The sequence below is a fragment of the Aspergillus viridinutans genome, assembly GCF_018404265.1.
Source record: "Aspergillus viridinutans IFM 47045 DNA, scaffold_1, whole genome shotgun sequence".
Lineage (NCBI taxonomy): Eukaryota > Fungi > Ascomycota > Eurotiomycetes > Eurotiales > Aspergillaceae > Aspergillus > Aspergillus viridinutans.
The window spans coordinates 527,295-543,556 of NW_025091217.1; the positions used below are offsets into that span (position 1 = coordinate 527,295).

Consider the following 16,262-nt stretch of genomic DNA (forward strand, 5'->3'; position numbering starts at 1 on the left):
TTTTGGGCTAGGCATCCGTGATCTTACAGGGCAATACTGATTTAATCACTTTAGATGTCTCAGGAATTGCAGCGCTCTGAGATCAGAGTGCCCGGCATAATCGTGGCGGGGGAGAGGTTTTCGGCACCAGAACACCTCAATGCAACTCTACGAAAGTGGAGTTCCGAGCTCGACACAGAGACATACATGATCCGCATCAATGAGGCTGTGTCAGAAGTGTCACAGGCCATGGAGACAGCCCGCGGCACAGAAGATCACATCCTCCTCGGCCTCTACGAAGTGGGCCGTGACACTATACCAGATTTCGCAAAATTCAAAAGAACAGGAGAGTGGCGGAACATATGGGGTAAAGTCAATCAGGCGGTCAAGAATATCGCCAAGAACCAGAGAGCTGTCGAGACAGCACGGCAGACAGTAATCAACAAATGGGGCAAAGACGGACGCCAGTTCCTCGAAATCAACTGTGCACAAAACTGGACCAAATCAGTAGCAAGGTTGGCGAAAGCTGTCCCCGACTACAGACAGGCCATGGGCATCCTTGTCTGTGCACAGATTGAGAGGTTTAAGGCGATGAAGTCAGGAAGATCACTCAACACAAACCCTGGAGGTACTGATTTGCAGAAGGCCATTGACTTTGCCAAGCTATCCCCTCGCCCTGGACCAGTCACTGAGGAAGTTCTGAAGACATATAGTGTCAAGATCAACTCCCAGGGTCTTCTTGACCCAACAGACTTGGTCGAACAGGCAGCTATCACTGACGCTGATAATCACCTTCGTCATTTCAGCTGGCAGACGGAGGGTCGCATGCCCGAACTCCCTAAGGCGATTATTGATGAGCTCTCCGACGATGAAGGTGATGCAGACGACATCGAACAATCTGGAGATACCAGTGGAACTGTCAATCAACCTCAGGACAACAGCGCGATGGGTGCTGGAGATGCTGCCACACATAAGGCACAACAGCAATCTGGAGATACCAGTGGAGCCATCAATCAACCTCAGGACGACACAATGGGTGCCGAAGATGCTGCCACACATACAGCACAAAATCAATCTCAAGATGCCAGCTTACTTAATCATGGCCCGAACAACCAGGCCCAGTACGCTCCAGGCATGGCCTCATCCAGCAACGTCCACCCCGGCACCACACAGGGCTACGAAAACCCGAACAGCAGCAACGCAGGGGCCCACAGATCCCCAGTCATAAACAAGCCCGGTCCCCATGTTGACAGCCAGACCGACACAACCACGAAGACTCCCGACAAGACGGGTACAGGTGCCCGCAAGACTACCGATACCTCTACAGCGGGAGCAGATGTGACGCAGGGTAACACAACCTCCAAGACCACTAATGAGACAGACAATACCTCTGCAGCGGGAGCAGATGTGACGCAGGGTAACACAACCTCCAAGACCACYAATGAGAYAGAYAATACCWCTGCAGCRGGAGCAGRTGTGACGCAGGGTAACACAAYCTCCAAGACCACCAATGAGACAGACAATACCTCTGCAGCGGGAGCAAATGTCACACAGGGCAGCACAACCACCTCCGGCAGATCGCCTGGAGTGCAAGATAATCGCTCCCACCATGACCCTAATGTATCGAAAGAGAATGACACTTCTTCCCAGTCCGCAACATCCTCTGAGACAGATCCAAAGCCGCTCCAGAAGAAGGCCAGAAGAAACGATTCTGGATCGGGGATCCAGAATCATGGAATCCCCAGGGCAGATACCGCATACGATAGGGTGACTGGAATCCTGGAAGATCTATTTCGCAGACTGGGCATTACCGATGTTAATCCTGCACATGTCCTGGAAACTAAGGTCCTTGAGACAGATACAAACCTGCTCGAATGGTGGCGATCAACTTTATGCCTTGGCGTGGACACGATAGCCGACTACACAATTCATGAGATCCAGCGTTTCAGGCACCATCATACGGAGAACCTCGGTAGCTACCAATTCGGCCTTGCCCAGCAGCTCTGCGAGGTTGATCCTGTATTATGGCTACTACAGGCCCTGCTGTGGGGGGACAGGGAGATCTATGCTCTCCCACAGCCCATTGAAGACACCGATCCCCGCGCACTGCCCCACTATGCCAGGAGCTCATCCGGCAGTACTTCTCTGGTTGTTCCAGGTAATCCAGGGCTTCCAGATACATTCAAGTCTGCGGCGATCCTCCACCCGACTTTGCTCCCCTGCAGAGAAATTGCGAAGCTTTCCAATGGCAGGCTTAAAGAGGAAGAGGTTGTCAAGACACTTAGACAAATGAGATCTGACAGAACGCCCGTCCCGTTGCGGCTAACGGATAACAGAGTGGAGGAGGTCACCTCTACTGAACCCATCCCTGCCCTGCAGGGCATCAGCCCCCTGGCTGACGCCATCCTTGCCCGACGACCATATGCAGACCCAGAAGTTCAAGCGGAGATCTCGATCCTCCTTAGCGAGGACCGAGAAGTGGCTTGGGGACACATCAAGCGATGGAGAGCTGCCGCAGCGGAGTCAATGAAGCTTAGCTATAGCCTTCTTGTCCATATGGAACGTGAATGGTACCAACAAAGCTATTTTGAGTCTGACTACGCTTTCATACTTGGTTTATAGGTGGTGTGTCCAAGATGATCCTCGGCGACGGTGGTAAGTGACTTTTCTCGATTCTGGATCCGGATCCAGAATCAGTCTGAAGCTGCAGATCTCGTCTGACTTATGGAAATCAGTGGCCGCGTTTACATCCCGTCTTTCTCGCTGAGCTATTGCGACAACCCAACCGCAGGCAAACAGCCGTATCCCATGTCTTTCTTGCATGGACGTTTGCGGAGGTATCTATCTGAAGAAGGGGAGCGGAGGTGCCACCTCAAGAGGATCTGGGGAAAAGCAATTGAAGCACGAGGTTAGTTCTATAAGTCCGAAGGGGGGCATCTGACTTGAGATTGGATCTCGGATAGAGAGGAACGGAGGAAACGGAAGACACAGCCTCAAAACTGCTGTATTTAGCTTTTCGTGAAGTCATGCTTTAGTTGATAATTGGTTCAAATGCACTCTAGCTCAAGTGAAAGTATGCATTCTTCGAAGAGTGGTTGATACGAACGATGATGGGATATGACTATGAAAAGCGACTTAAACACAAATAGGTATAAAATACAATCAACCCTGCCATTTGAACTTGCCCTCTCTCAGCGTCTCGACAACCCCCAAAAGCATAAACTCCCTGGCCTGTTTTACTAGCGAATAGGCTTATGAGAACCACCAGCAAACGGCTGATTCTCGTTTAGAGGGGGTGCAACGCGGGACGGAAGCGATGGCCGCCAGGGAGGCAACATATTTCCCGATGTAACCATCGAGATGAATGTGTATGCATGGTTTTTAGGAAGAAAGCACCATGCCTGGATCGGGACAGTAAAGAGAATGACCGTCGATCCAGCGTAGAGACCTTCAATCTCAAGGTCTTCTGGGCGAATAGTTGGGGGAAGGTTCGAAGATAGCCACTCTTTCCAGTCAGTGATATTCAGCGCATTTGGATCATTGATGTTGACACTAAGCAAAACCTTGAGCTGGCACCCGCCAGCGGGCCTCATCGGCCTGTCTTGATGTCCGATAGTGACGCTTCTAGTGCCGGGTTTGGGAATATGTATTGGCAGTACCTCAATTTGACTGTCCTTTGCATGGCGTACAATGGTTGCATAAACGTCAGCCAAGGTGCTGTTTTGGCCCTTTAGGCCTTTCAGAGCGTCAATGAAGGCCCGCGTAAAGCAGAAGTTCTGTGATAAGGAAGCCGGCTGCTCCCATGCTGAAGCTGCAACGAATTCTGCTCCAGCATAGTCTTTTAATACTCCTGATGCCGCCGAGCAACAGTCGAAGACATAGCATACTGCGCCTGGGTCAACTTCCAGGTTGCCCCGGATATCCCACCAGTTGATTGACGGGCCTGTCAATCTTCCATTCCGATTCAATGCTCCACTATAAACTATTAATCAACATATAATCAAAAGGGCAACAATAGAAGCTCGGGCATGTTTTACTTACGCTAGGTGCCATTGAATCGACTGATAGCCAGCATTTCCAGCGTGGCCAGAGTATACATACATCCGCAGAGTGTTCTCGCCTGAATGCTGCGTAGTCCAGGCCAGTAGATGCTGGAGGAGCCGTGTTTGGGGATTAGGACAGTTAGTAGTCGGGATTGTGTACGAAGATGTGAGAAAGCCATAGTCATCACGTAATGTCTGAAGTAGCTCAGTCTCTAAAGGCAAAACATTGAGATCATCATTCTCCCAATGCATTGCAATGACCGCGACTTGGCTATACAGATGAAATGTTGATGTACTTTGGAATGCTTCGCGGAGATCCTCAAGAAGCTCGGGGATACGTCTGGCCCACTGGGAACGAGTCTGCGGGCCGGCGTAGGCATGGTCAGGCCTTGCAGATGGCCCAATCGGATTCATGATGCTTCAGCTTGCAGTGGAGAGGTATCTTAGCTTTTCGAATATAGACCGAGGTATGCTTTGTAAGGTACTTGGTACAGAGTAGTTGGTAGGAAACTCCTGAGTGGTCTACGATTGTGGGTTTAGTCCAAGTGGCGAACCACTAATCCTAATCCGGTGTAGTCATGCCCTATACCCTACTATGATTCTGGATCAGGAATCCCCATTGCAGTTTAGTCAATAGTAGACCTACTTAGGAGGCTTAACCCAGTACTTAATATCTTATTCTATTAGTTAGTGGCCTACTAGGGTATTCTAGGGAATGAGCTTACAGACTATAAACTATAAAGTAAAGTAGATGGCAGGCTGGTTCTAGGGTATTAGTATTACTTATAGACAGTATAGGCCCCTAGCACTAGTTATACTATCTAACCACCCTACCTATAGAGTAGAGACCCTCTAACTTATAGATTAATAATATACTATGAATAACGATGAAACAGTTAGCCAGCGGCCAAAAACGGCTACACTTGACGCCGTTTTGCGAGTCCTACTAACGCTCGGCGGCCTTGGCGTCACGTGCAATAATCGCACGCCCACCAGGTTTTACCACCACGGCCCAACACTGTTTGGTTTTCCCCTGTTGCCTGTGACCCTGGTCCCTGGTCCCTGATGTTCAACCATCATGCTACCGCCGCCTGAGGGCTGGCTCATCGCTCAGCCGTACCTCATTTCCTTTGAGAAGGAAGCCATTTTCGGCTCCCCTCGCGACCACCTTGTTTGCTCTGATTCTATAAAGCCCACGATGACCCTGAGACTCTCTCCATTCCTTCCCTTGGCTTTCGAGCGACTTACATGTCACCCACGCATTTGTCCTTTACTTCCTGACTCATAACATCCGAAGAGCGAAGCTCGACTTCTACCTTCATCAACTCTTTTTTTCCTTTTACATTTGAGAGTCTAGAATCCCTTTCCCTCGCATCCTTCGTCTGCCATGCGGTACTCAACTCAGCCGATCGGATCCGATGACGACAGCGGCACGAGCACCGACGTTTCGGATGTCTTCTCAGATGGCGCAGCCGATGATATCTCCGACAGCGCGTCCGAGCCAGACAGCAGCGGTGACGAATCTGATGATTCTGACGGTGATTCGATCCTCAACGACGAGGAGGAAGAGCAGGAGCTTTCCGCATTGCACTACCTCCAAATGGCTGAGTCTCTCGATGTCTCGCAGCTCCGACAGAAACGTTATAGTCCGAAGACCCAGGCTAAGTTAGACGAGACACGGGATTACTGGGACCGGTAAGATGTAGTCAGAGCTTCAAACTAACACTGCTGCTAACGGATGGCCTGTCTCGCCAGATTCTGCTGCGAAGGGAAACACGATCCTGTCGAGCGTTTTCGCTGGCTTTCTGACTCTGAGGAGACAGTCCGGTTCCTCAAGGCCTTCTTCTCCTGGCGGTGCGGTCGGCGACGAAGCAAGAATGGGCGTCGGACACCAGGAATAAAATATAAAAGTTCGCTAGAGACCTTCTGGAAGTGGTGGCATCTGGTTTACAAGGCGGAGGCGGGGCAGGGCCTTAGCAAAGAGACCATTGTCAAGATCCTGGATGTAAGCGAGCGATGTTTTGATGAACCTGAGGCGTTAGCTAATAGCGTACAGGTATTGGCAATCGTTGCTCAGGAGAAAAACCTGCTCCTTGGACGCCGACCAAAAGCGACTATGTATATCGAAGACGTGGCGGAGTTCGCTCGCGTGCTTCTGTCGACGACAGAGATGACGTTTCAGTCTGGGTGGCTTCGAATACAACTCCTCCTCTTCTGCCAGCTGGCCGCCATCACTGGTAGCCGCCCAGGAGCGCTTCTGAACCTACGCTATCGGAACCTTTCGCTGACTCTTGTCCGTAATCCGGACGGAGGACGTCCTCTGTTATTCATTTACTTGACCCCGGAGTTTACGAAGACTTTCCTGGGTGAGAAGGAACAGTAAGTTTTGCAACCTCCATTTCAAGTATCGATGGATCGGTGGTATCCCATGGCAGACCATAGCTGAGCATGTTTGGAATAGGAATACTTTTCCCATTCCTGAGATCGTCTTTGACCCGACCTTAGTCCTCAGCCCCCATGTGTTTCTTCTAGGGATGCTGTTTCGCATTAAGGCGTTCAAGAACTTCTCCACGGACGGGCTAGTGGTAGACTGTCCCGAAAATTTGTATAACCTCGGGGTCTTAGATGGACTGGGACAACAAGAACTGAAATTGAAGGATGAAATTCTCGATCAGTTTGTGTTCTGTCAGGCCGTGCGCGAGGCGGATGGGATTCGTATCGCCTTGGAAGAGCAACTCACCGAAGGAGCACTTCGATATCGAATGAAGCGAGGAGGCGAAATCACAGGTTTCGAGCAGGTCACAAAGCCGTACTGTCTCCGTTACGGAGCAGCGAAAGCATTCAATGACAGCCGTGAGTTCTCTTACCTTGTTCCAGGGTGGAAATGACTGCGTCCATACTAACGCGGCCATCTTCTGGAACAGCGGACGTTACCAACGAGCTCCAAAACGTGATGTTGCAGCATGCTAGCATCGACACTTTCGTCAAACACTATAGCGTGGGCATCCACGTTGACGCTCAGGCGATTGTTCGGGGACTGCCGGCCCAGAAACAGCTGATGCGGTTTGCAGCGTCCATGAGCCGGTCAATTGACCCCCGTCGACCGTACAAATTAGAGGACACTAGCGTTGTCAACAAGGTCCCACGCGTGTGCGAATTGCAGAAGCGAGTCAATGAAAGAAAAGAAGTTCGGGACAAGATGAAGCGGGCTTTTGAGATGGCGGAACGGGACTTCCAGCAAAAGTTTGGCGATTACCTACAACGAAAGAAAATGAAACAGGAGCTGCAACGCCCCGCTCGTCAGGCGCTCGACGTTGTAGAGCGGCGGGAGAGAAAGTACTTGCGCGCGACCCAAAGGCATAGCCGGGCACAGCGTGTGGCTCGGAATGAGTGGCAACGACAACGTAACCGCTTGGTGCGTGAGAATCTGGAACGATATAAGAACGAGCAGCCAGTGATTGACAGTGAGAGGCAACTCGCTGGAAAAGTGGTAGATGAAGAGGTGATGGGTGCTCTGGAGCGGACAGGATATATGACCCCGCAGCATATGATATTGATCGACACCATCTTGACCATGCCAGGCTCAACTGTTGAAAAGGAGTATCAACGTCGGATTGCTGCCATCAATGCGGTTATCGCTTTCTGTGATGTGGAAGAGGGTTCACCCACAAGGCGACCGAAAACTACCCAGAAACGTCGCGCCATGGACGACTTACCTTCTGCTCCCCCTACGAGAAGGCAAGAATGCCCTTCATCTGAGGAAGAAAAGACCACTGTTTCTCATGCAATTGCGTCTGTCTGCATTAAAGCTCGACATGAGCGGCCAACGATTTGTTTTCTTTGCCTGGGGAATCCTCGTATGCCGGAACGTGAGCGAGTCAAAAACTTTCATACCCCTGGGTCCCTCGGCCGACACTTTGTTGACATTCACGTCATACCATATCCGAAAGACATGCGGGTTAAATGCAGCATCTGCAAGGAAGAGTTAGAGAGCAAGTCGGCATTGATGAACCATGCTGAGAGAGTGCATGGAACTGTATCACGTCGGCCGTTGTCTGCGCTTGGCCCAATTTAGATTTTCTATGCACCTCCAGCCTAGCTATTTACAGATCCAAGAATCCCTTTGCTTGTCTGTTAATTTTTTTTTTTTTTTTTTTTTTTTTTTTTCTTTTTAATTTGACGCTGCATATTTAGGGCTGGTCCCTCGACATCTGATACTTTTGCTTGATATTCTAGTTCGCTTTACCTTAGTTGCATAGTTCCCTCGTCATTTTATTGTTGTACCTGTTGGTACAGTGCTACATCAAAGAGTAGACATATGCGGCGCCCCAGTATACCATCCGACTGTGTGTCAATATACCTTCGCATTACCAGAGATTATCTATGGTGTATCGCTTGTTTTCACAACTCCCTGCAATTTCATGAGGGCGCTGAAAATGGCGCCCTCAGTGTCGCACCCGCTGGTCTCTGGCCAGTACCTACCGAGCAAAAAACTACGGTCGCCAGGGCCATTGCCCTTCTTGTTTTAGTAGGTGAGCAGTGCCGCCCTGAGGTCGCGTGACTTGGGTGAGCAGGTGTGTGGTGGGGCTGAGCGAGGTGAGCAAGCAGGGGTGACCCTCGCGCGACGCTCACTGCTCGCGCGTGATTGGTGAGTGGCCAAGGCGCCATCCATGATTCAGAAGAAATGATCTCTTATTGGTCATAAAAGGGCGAGGTCTTCTTCCTTGATGTTTTAATGGCCACGTATCGCGTGACTATTCAATCATGTGGAAATCAGCTGATTATTGCTGCGGCGGCCATCTGACGCGATGACTTCACAGCGGAGGTATATCAGCCTCGGTTTCTCCAGAGGGATACTCCAACTAAGCGACAACAGATATCGTTTGCGGAAACCAAGTCAAAATGCTAAACTGGATTTTCTTTTGTTTAGCAGGTGACAAGGAAGCAAGGCATCGTCAGTGCGGCCAATGGTGTTTCGTCTTTTACCGCCCAGCCCATGCCTCATGCACAGCACAAGCTCTCCAGCTCCCCTTTTAGCAATGTCAGATTTGACAGCCCTCTGGTTCTTCTGCCTTTCAATTTTTTGTGAACATCCATCTTTTATCGTCAACATCAGATTAGAGCAGAAATTTGTCTTGGTTGTACCACATAACAACCATGCCTTGTCCTGCATGAGAGGAATTTCAGATTGGCTGGATCTGTGCCCTACCTACTAAGGTGGCCGCAGCTAAGGAAATGCTTAATGAGGACTTTGGAATACTTAAAGAACAAGATGCTGCAGATACAAACTTATATAGGTTGGGTCAGATTAGAAAACACTATGTTGTGATCACCTGCCTGCCTAGAGGATAATATAGAGCCTGTGCAGCTATAACTATTATAAATAATATAGTCTATATATTCTTAAAATTATTATAGATTGGTCTGATGGTTAGTGTTAGAGGAGGTATTCCATCCACTAATTATAATATACAGCTTGGTAATATCATAATTAGCTACCTAATAGGCAGTTATAGAGGTATAGTTTAATATAATATAGGTAAGGTCACTGCAGATAGTATATTCTACTAAACTAGCTCTTTAAACAGTCCTCCTAGATTATTATTAATAGTAGTTAATAGTATAAGGGCTGCTAAGCTAACTAATAATCCCTACTACCTAGAATATCTCTAAAGAGTAATTAGGAGGATCTAATAGACCTAGGTAAACTTTAGCTAACCTAGTCCTTAAAGTAACTAATTATTTAAAACTAAGCACAAGCATCCTGCTACTAAGAAGACCTATAATATATATCTAAGAGAATAGGAAGAGACTAGAAGTAAATAGGATAGTCAGGATCTGCTGCTATACTATAGTATTATTACTTTAGGAAATTCTATTATTAAATATAGTTATATAAGAGAATAGCTTTATTTAGAAACTAGGGTACTATATTTTAAAATAGAGGTAGCAGGCTTAATATTAGACTTTCCTTATATTATTATCTATAGTATCTATAATTACTCTAATTTATATAAGGATAAGTAGTGGTAAGGTTATACTGCCTTAGCCATAGCAGCATATACTAAGGAGTTACTAGAATATATTCCCTAGAGTCAAGTCTTGCAAGAGAATCTTACAGTAGATATATGTAGTAAGTTATATCTAGATTAGCTATATTTAGAAGAGTATGTGGTTTACTTATTATTATATAGGCTCTATAGAAAATTTAACCTAAGAAGTTAAAGGCATAAATTAATAACTGGACATAGTATATAACTAATAAGAATAGCACTATTATGAATAAATAGCTAGAGCCCTGACTGATCAACAATAAAAGTATTATCAAGTATTTAAGATATTGAACTATAAGCAACATAAAGATATTAATCTAGGTTATGTACCAGGGACATACTAATGGGCTTTGCAAAATCTATATTATCTTAATTAGTAGAATAATTACTGCAATAATCTTCTGTAGATATCAGCTGACCCTGGCTGTAGAAAATCTGTTCTGGCTAAATCACTTATTAATAGTGACTTCAAAGCATCCAGTTCAATAGTATTAATTTATTACTTTTTTTTCAAGGACAATAATGAGCAGAACAATCTTGCTACAGCATTATGTGCCATACTTCATCAGCTCTTTAGCCAGCAGCCAAATCTCCTGCCCTAGTAATACAAATGTATGTAGATCAGAAGGAACGGATATGTAATTGGCTGTGTGCACTACCCTAATTTATGCTGGCGTAGGATGAAGCCCATAAATACTGCCAAATGTTGAGAGGAAGTATCTCACTTCAAAAATTAAGAAGAACAAATACCATAGAGCCCAAAGTCTTTAAAGGTGAGCCAACCCATGTTTTCAGAGAATCCTATATCAACCCAGACAAATTACTGAAGAGAATGGCCAAAAAATATAGAAGGGGGAACTTCCGCATTAAGGTAGGTATCAATAAATATAAATGTATGAAGTAATAGCTAAACAGCAACAGTTACAATGCGGGATTTACAGTATTTACCTTTTAGAAGAGGTTGAGGACCTGGGGTTTGCGAAGGTAGGTGTGCAATAACATATTTCTGCTACTTGCTAATATCTGAGTAGGAGGATTAGTACTTACTTATAGTTAGTATATTACAAGTCCACTGAAGAGAATAAACCTACCTATGCCTGGATACTCTTAGCTTATCCTTTTCTTACAAAGCACACTTTATAAAGTTAATAGAGTATAAAACTGTTCTTATAGGATAGATCTCTAAGGGAACCTGGAGGATTAGATTTCGCAACACAATATACAGATGAATAAACTATTCACTTAAAGGATTTGCTAGCTCTTGTTTAATATCCTTCCTAGTCACAAGGCTTTATCTCAAGTACTTGATTTATGTATATTGCAGGTCACAGTGATCCTGCTACATCCTAGCCATAGAGTAAGGAGTGCTATAAGCAGATCTGCTGAAATTACATAGGCTACTTAGTTAGGTCTATTTTTTCTATTTTATTTGATCTTCTGGTAGATAGCATTCATGGATTAATACCATAGGTTCTAAAATCAAAAGTAAGTGCCTTGTTATTCTAAATCATGGGAAGGATCTATTTTTAGATCTTATGGGTGGCTCTATTATAATTTCTGGGCTCTGTCTTGCAGTCTATATATATTTACTGATGCTAAGTCTGCTAGTGATTAAGAGTAGTATTTCAGAGATTTCTCTAAAGCACCTACAATGTTAGGATTATTTTCTATTTTTAGGTATTTGTGGGCGTCAGTGTAATAAGTAATATATAAAGTAAGGCTTTGCTCCCACTGCCCTTCTCTCTTTAGCTTATCTTTACTTTCTTATTAGTCTAAAATATTTTACAGGAGTACTGATCTTCTTTATTATAGAACCTTAAATATTAATGTTATCTGAAGGTTAGTAACACCAAACAGTTTTCTGTAAACTTTGCTAACTATACCAGGAGTTTAATATAGAAGTAGTGGTGGTCTTAACTGATAGTATAGACCGCCAATGGATTTATAAGTCATATAATTACATACCTGCTATAAGACAGGCGAGAATCCTTAAGATGATAATGAAAATCACTTAAACTAATGATAAGACAGGCGTTCTCGCATCCGCGGATGAAAACTAATGATGACTTCTTTATTTTAAGGTTGAGCTGTGAGCCTAGATTAGCTCACCCTCCATAATCCTTAGTTTAGAAAGAGTTGGGTTTATGCTCAGGCACTGTAAGTCTTTGGAAATAGCTAGTCTATGCCCTTGTATTTCTTATCTTAATATATTAATTCTCTGAAGAAATATAAGTATAGAGGGAGAATGGAGCATTAACCTTTAAATAGTATCTTAAGGCTAGTGACTTCTCATAGCTATCTAAGTATCTTGAACTATTTAAGTAAGTTAATTACTTAATTATATCCTAGATTCTTCTAATTATTAAGTGGCATTATTGAAATTTGAGTCCTTATTCTTTATAGAATACATAGTTAGAACTAATGCTATAGCAAAGGTAAGCTAGCTTTAGAAAAGACTAAATATTAGCCTTCTCTTGCTATTGATGTCTTCTGATATATTTAATACATAGCCGACATGTGCTGTTGGCTGAGGGCAGATAATTATGACTCTTCACCTGGCTGGGGCGTATAGGGCAAGGCTGTCCTTATATAAAGTGCTTATAATAGTATGATCCCCAGGATTTATAGAACCTGTAGTAGTACAGTTATTAGATAAGAGAGGAATAAGAGATAATAGATAGGTGAGAAAGTAAATAATTAGGAAATTTACTCTCTTCTATAAGGGAAAATAAATAGCCATCCCTTAACTAATGCATTGCAGCATTACTGCTCAGCTTATTATGAGAAGATATTAAGGTAGATCTTTTGACATTTAGCAATTAACTTACTTATGTAGGTTTAAGATAAAGTCTAACTATAGGCCTCCTGCTTGTATACTCTCTGGTGTTATAGCTGCACCTAGAATATATAGACTATCTAGGCCTATAAAGCTTTAACTTCCGGCCTCACCTGGGCCTGATATATTACTTATAGTACCTGTTGAGTTAGCTTAGGAAACTTTATTAATAGTAGTAACCGCGAAGGCTTTGTAAGAAGAATAATTAGATAAAGCTTTACTATAGACTGTTACACTGTTAGTACTAGCTGTGATAGGTGTAGGATGCTGCTCTCCTGAATGAAGTTAGTCTATTAGGTACTAGCAACTCCTTAATTTATTCTTAAGGGATGTGGTTTTCTTAAGAACTAGACTAAAGCAGCTTAGTATATAATATCATATAGAAATTTATATTCCCACCTTGGTGCATTAGTAGCTTGGTGTTAAGTAGTTTATATAAAGCTATCTTAGTTAATCTTAGTTCTGCTTTGCAATCCTCTCTGTCTAGCTAAGAGGACAGGAACTACCAAGGCTGGCCAGAGTAAATAAGCTCCAGGTTATCGCCCACTACCTTAATAAGGCTTTCCCCTACTTTAAACTACAATGCTCTATCAAAGCAAGATCTAGTAGAAAGAATAAGCACTATCTAGGTAATTACTAGACCTTATATTACCTTCAGTGCTTCTATTAAGAAAAGACCTAAGAGACTTCTATCCAACCAGATACTAGCTAAGCTTTCCCTGCAGCTAAGGGTGATACTGCCCCCCTGCTATAGTATAGTTTAATAATTATCTAGTATAATTAGGAATTCAGGCACAGATATATTAGCACTTTTAAGGGAGCCCAAGCTAAGCTCTAGGTAGTGAGTAATAAAGTCAACATATCTAGCCTGCTCAGAGGTAAGTAGCTCTTATTAAGCACCTGTATTAGAAGGAGTTAAGATAGCTATTAGCTAGTGTAATGTAGGTCAGTGCACTAGCTGAGGTAGAGTAAATGAAGTCCTTACAGCTTTCTACTATTACTATTCTGCTTTAACTCTTTATATGTAAGTTAGCTAGTTGATATAGAGGGTAGTAGGCTGGAAGGTGGTAAACTATGGCAGACAGGTTAGTTATTAATCTATCTTAATTAAGATTGGATTACTAATCTAAATAATTTAACTTAGGTTAGTTAGGTTAGTTAACTATATAACTAACTACCACTATATACCATTGAAAGTGTGAGCCATAGTTTTAATGTACTATTGCAAATTAAGGATAAGTGTGTTTATTAACTACTTCTAGTGCCTAGGACTAAGCGGCTCTATTATGGCATGAGGGAAATATGGCCTCTATATTACTGGTTATAAAAGGTAGATTAATAAGATGATTTTAATCCCAGATGTTTAATACTCCTAATTTTAGTATTATAGAAATAACAGCATTGTAGTATAATGCTAGTATATATCTTTATCTCTGCACCATTTACCCTACAGGCACTATTAATAAGTGTTAAGTTTATCTCCTATTATAAGCTAAGACTCCTTTCTTATATATATGTTTAGCTTTAATAACAAGGTTATAGTCAAGCTTAGTAAAGCAGAAGATCAAGTAGTGCACTATATTTCAGTCAGATCTAATAATATACTGATGTTTTTACTAAATAGGCTAAATACAAACATCAGTGATTAAGTCAAGTTCAGATTCCACAATGTGAATTATACCTTAACCTAGTTAAGCCTCACAGAGCCATGTTCTTCTATTAGAGAATTTAATACTAGATTTAATTAATTCAATCCTAAGGACAAGAACAACCTTATTATAACTAGGCTGGCCGTAGGGAAGGGAAATCCCATGGGAAATCCCTTCCCATTGGGAAATCCCTTCCCATTGGGAAATGGGTATCCCATATTAATTTCCCATCCCATTTTGGGATTCCCATGGGATTTCCCATTCTTATCTAGATGGGATGGGATCCCTAATCCTTTAGTAGGAATGGGATGGGAAATTAATATGGGATTCCYATATTAATTAGGGAATCCYATATATCTAAGGGATAGGGAAATGGGAATCCCATTTATCTAAGGGGTTGGGATGGGATTCCCACTACTAAGGGTAAAAAGGGAAGGGAACTAGCCATAGGACTCCCATGGGAATTCCCTTCCCTTCCCAACGGCCAGCCTAATTATAACTCTGATAGTTAACTCTCTTAATCTGCAATAGTTCTTTTATAAATAGAGCTAGCTATTATCTTATTATTATACTAGCATAGTCTTTATGCTTAACCTAGGTAATAGAATAGATGCTTTTCTCTAAAATACACAGAGGAGCACTAGTAATCTAATTTCTAGTCTAGTGTCTAGTCTAGTTCCTAGGTATATTATAGGATCCTCCAGCCCATTCCTTACTGCTTCTAGTTCTCTTACTCCTTCTTTTAGGGCTTTCTTCCCTGCTTCTACTACGGAGGCGTGCACCAAAAGTTTTGACCACCGCTAGTAAGCTTGGCTGTATCTGGCTAATGCAGCCCCCTAGTAATTTATATGGCAACACATCCAGAAGGAGAAATCTTTATTTATATTCTAGTATTTAACTCTCTGATACTATTCAAACTTACTATTTTTATTAAATCTCTTAATTTTTGGTGGTTAGCATCCCTCCTAAAAATAGTTTCTATCTAATTAAATTGCGCATTCAGATTCTCAGGCTAGTAGCCTGGGGTATTAACATCCAGGATATTACTACTAATCTAGAGGTCCCTCCTCAATCCATTCAGAAGATGATACAACATGCAAAAGACTGTGGATTCAGCCCTGGAAGATGTGAACGCGTTCAAATGGGATATGCTGAGGATACTAAATAATCTAGCTGGCCTAAGGAGATAATACCTGAGAAGGAGAAAGCCATTATTAAATCTGTATCTAAGGACTGTAATGGAAGGGAGAAATCATCTGAAATTCTAGCTTATGAGGCTGGTATATCACACTCCTCTGTTTTACGGATTCTTAAGCAAAATAGATTTATCATTGCAAAGCCTTCCTGGACAGGAAGATGGCTTAAGGGACAGCTATCTAGACATCAAGATCTAGATCTAGATCCAGACTGGGAAGATGTTTGAATAGCTTTATAACACTATTATAGAGTTTTCATTTGAATATTTTTCCTTCTGGATGCGTTACCATATAAATTACTAGGGGGCTGCGTCATCAGGATACAGCCAAGCTTACTAGCGGCGGTCAAAACTTTTGGTGCACGCCTCCGTACTACTTCTACTTCTGCTTCTACTACTGCTTCTACCACTGCTTCTACTACTACTTCTACTACTACTTCTACTACTGCTTCTACTACTGCTTCTACTACTACTTCTACTACTACTTCTACTACTGCTTCTACTACT

At 43.5% G+C, this 16,262-nt stretch overlaps 2 protein-coding genes across 2 annotated transcripts; one reads left to right on the forward strand and one right to left on the reverse strand.

The window, feature by feature from the left end:
* Nucleotides 1-3,218: 3,218 nt before the first annotated feature.
* On the reverse strand, nucleotides 3,219-4,436 carry Aspvir_000117 (uncharacterized protein; the record flags this gene model as incomplete). Its single annotated transcript, XM_043265261.1, has 2 exons — nucleotides 3,219-3,954; nucleotides 4,021-4,436. The coding sequence occupies 2 exons, from the start codon at nucleotides 4,434-4,436 to the stop codon at nucleotides 3,219-3,221; spliced, it is 1,152 nt and encodes a 383-aa protein (XP_043121196.1).
* A 973-nt stretch (nucleotides 4,437-5,409) lies between these two features.
* On the forward strand, nucleotides 5,410-8,097 carry Aspvir_000118 (DUF3435 domain-containing protein; the record flags this gene model as incomplete). The annotated part of the gene is made up of 5 exons (XM_043265262.1): nucleotides 5,410-5,717; nucleotides 5,778-6,027; nucleotides 6,079-6,401; nucleotides 6,484-6,875; nucleotides 6,947-8,097. The coding sequence occupies 5 exons, from the start codon at nucleotides 5,410-5,412 to the stop codon at nucleotides 8,095-8,097; spliced, it is 2,424 nt and encodes an 807-aa protein (XP_043121197.1).
* Nucleotides 8,098-16,262: the final 8,165 nt, after the last annotated feature.